This window comes from Sinocyclocheilus anshuiensis, unplaced genomic scaffold (genome assembly GCF_001515605.1).
Source record: "Sinocyclocheilus anshuiensis isolate Anshui unplaced genomic scaffold, SAMN03320099.WGS_v1.1 scaffold3358, whole genome shotgun sequence".
In the NCBI taxonomy this organism is placed as follows: domain Eukaryota; kingdom Metazoa; phylum Chordata; class Actinopteri; order Cypriniformes; family Cyprinidae; genus Sinocyclocheilus; species Sinocyclocheilus anshuiensis.
The window spans coordinates 39,349-42,465 of NW_015540845.1; the positions used below are offsets into that span (position 1 = coordinate 39,349).

At 42.0% G+C, this 3,117-nt stretch overlaps 1 protein-coding gene across 1 annotated transcript in view; it reads right to left on the reverse strand.

The window, feature by feature from the left end:
• The window catches only part of ccdc197 (coiled-coil domain containing 197), a 9,442-nt gene extending 8,808 nt beyond the window's left edge, over positions 1 to 634 (reverse strand). The window contains exons 1-3 of the mRNA XM_016484991.1: positions 403 to 634; positions 263 to 308; positions 6 to 182 (exon numbers count right to left, since the gene is read on the reverse strand). Of these exons, the coding sequence (XP_016340477.1) occupies positions 6 to 182; positions 263 to 308; positions 403 to 506 (327 nt within the window). The 5' untranslated portion in view covers positions 507 to 634. The remainder of the gene's footprint in view (positions 1 to 5; positions 183 to 262; positions 309 to 402) is intronic.
• Between the last annotated feature and the right edge of the window lie 2,483 nt (positions 635 to 3,117).

Below are 3,117 nucleotides of genomic sequence, written 5' to 3' on the forward strand. Positions count from 1 at the left end.
CTCACCTCCGTGTGTCTCTGCTGGAGCTCGGCTCGTCTCTGCTGGAGGATCTTCATGCTCCCCTGAACCTCCTGCCGTGTGTCCATCAGCTGTGTGTTCAGTGCGTCCACCTCTGCGCGCTTCTTCAGGACTAGTGTGGTCTGCAGCGTGTGGACGCCGGTGTCCAGGATCCTGCTGGAGGACTGCAGCACATTCAGCACAGCATTAGAGACACCGCGCAGGTAACCCACACACCTGAGAGTGTTGACGCTCAAGCTCTCACCTGCGCTATCACCGGGATGTGCTGTATGTGCTCCTCGATCTGCTCTCTGTCGTGACGAAAACAGCAAAGAAGCGCAAGCGTCAGTGAAGGTGAACAGGCTCCCTGTCGTCCTAGAGTAACACGAACCGCTGTAACGTTACCTGTGCTCCTCCAGCTGCGTTACAAACACGTTTTTCTGTTTGTGTTCGACTTTCAGCTTCAGACGAGCGTCTGTTTTCAGAGCAGGTGAAGAGGCGGAATCCATGAGTGCTTTACGAGCAGCGCTACCGGACAAACACGGATCTATATAATCTATATATAATATCTATATAATGTTGTCTATTATAGATCAGTGGGCTCCGCTGAACGGAACGCGCTCCTCCTGTTGCTCGGAAACCGGACGCCCGCTGTTGTCATGGTAACTGAGCGGAAGTGTTCGAGGCGCGTCAGCAGCGCGTCTATAGCAGAACTGGCCACACGATGCATTATCTTCTTTATCCGAGTTATACTTTATTTGCTTCTTTAAATAAAACTAAAACTTAATAAAAGACCTATACAGACATAATAAATTCAGACATAATGCAATTAAAATAAAAATAAATAACAAATAATACAAATCAAACGACAGTAGTTTATCAGTAATCCTAAAAATAACACTGAGCCAAACACACATGCTAAACAACAACTTACTGACACATAGTAAGAAATGGTCATAAAAACTGAAACAGAAGTGACACAAGTAGTGGGAAAGAGGAGAAATAAAAAGCGATTCTATATCAGTCATATGTGACGTGATCAGCTGAACAGCAGTGTACTTCTTTATTTTGATGACAGACTCAGATTGGATCCTGCTGCTGTATTAATGGAGGGTTAGTTGTTCTGTCTTTCTATCTTTCTCGGGCTGCACACATGGCCAGGACAGTGTTCTTTCTCTTCTGTAGGAGCTCTTGTGTGGCTCTGCTGTGTCTTCTGTCAGGCTCCAGGAGGCTGAAGACATCTTGTCAGCCATTATTGAGGTAAATCCACAGGCTCTCGTGGTGTGTCTATAAACACTCATCTCCTCACACTGCTGCTGTGTTTCTCTGACCCCTGACCCCTGACCCCTGACCCGTGCTGGGCTCCAGCTGACATCAACACATGCATCTCAGTCTCATCTCCCACGACTTCTTTTCCTGTTTCAGTCTAATCTTGCCGTTTAACCGGGCGTTCACTGAGTTTCTGCTTTGGGGCCTAGAAACACTGCAGTGATTGAGAGGTGATATTTTGATTGATTTAATGTTTTAGCATCATTGCCAAGCACTGTACTCTCCTCTGTTGAATACAGTATGCTAGTTGATAGATTTCACTTTTAGCAGATACACACTACTGGTCAAAGTTTGGAATAATTAAGATGATTTAATGTTTCTGAAAGAAGTCTCTTCAGCTCAGCAATGCTACATTTATTTTTAAAACAGTGAAATATTATTAGAATCTAAAACGGCTGTTTTCTGTGTGAATCTCTGTTAAACTGTAATGTATTTCTGTGATCAGAGCTGTATTTTCAGCATCATTACTCCAGTCTTCAGTGTCACATGATCTTCAGAAATCATTCTAATATGCTGATCTGCTGCTCGAGAAACATTTCTGATTATTATCAATGTTGAAAACAGTTGTGCTGCACAATATTTCTGTGGAAACCGTGATACACTACTAGGGATGCACCGATACCACTTTTTCCAGTACTCGCTCGATACCGATACTTTTATTTTTGGTACTTGCCGATACCGAGTACCGATACCAATATTTTCATTGCATTTGTAAATTTTTTAAATATTGGGTACAGAAACCAAAAGAGTATGTATAATGTTAGTTAGTTAACTTCATTTATCAAATAGATACATGCGTGTGCTGAGTGAGTGAACATCAAAGATCACACAACAGAAGTATATTTATATTTAGTATATTTAGAGAGTCTCTCTCCTCAATCCACTCAGCGTGCTTTGTTTATCAGCTCGCACACATCAGCTATACAAGAGTTAATACTGAATGTGTAACGTTATATTCATTGCATACATATACTTTGTAGTAGACATCCTTAACTCCTTTCTGCTGTCTGTTGTTGGTGTTTCTTTGTCTGAATATGGAGCTTATCACATGCTGTGTGGTATCGGCGTTTGGTATCGGGGCATTTTAACGAGTACGAGTACAGGAGACCAGTATCTGTATCGGTGCATCCCTATACACTACCATTGAAAATGTTGGAGTAAGGTTTTTTTTTTTAAAGACATTTTTTTTGCTCAAAAGTGACAGTAAAAACATTTATAATGTTACAAAAGATTACAGAAAATGCTGTTCTTTTTAACTTCATATTCATCTGTGAATCCTGAAAAATAAAATGTATCAAATAAATGCAGTGTTGGTGAGCAAAAGACATTTTGTGTCAAACCCTTAAACATGGGTGTTTAGACTGAGGCATGTGTGATTACACTTTCTGCAGTACCCGAGCAGCCCTCACGTGTGTGTGGAGTGTCTATGATGGATGTGTAACCGTGAGGATGAATGTCTTGCCACTTCATAAATCCTGCCGTAATGAGCCTGAGTATTAGTGAAGCTAAACAGAGTATGTCCATAAAAGGCATCATCTGGAGGATCTGAACATCACACACACTCACACTCTCTCACACACACACACACACACACACACACACTCACACACACACTCACTCACACACACACACACTATACACACACACACACACACTCACACACACGCACGCACGCATGCGCGCGCGCACACACTCACTCACTCACTCATAGGGCTGCCAAAATTTTTTTCGAATTTCGAATATTCGTCGAATTTAAAATAAAAATCCACATTTGAATGCAACGTATTTGAA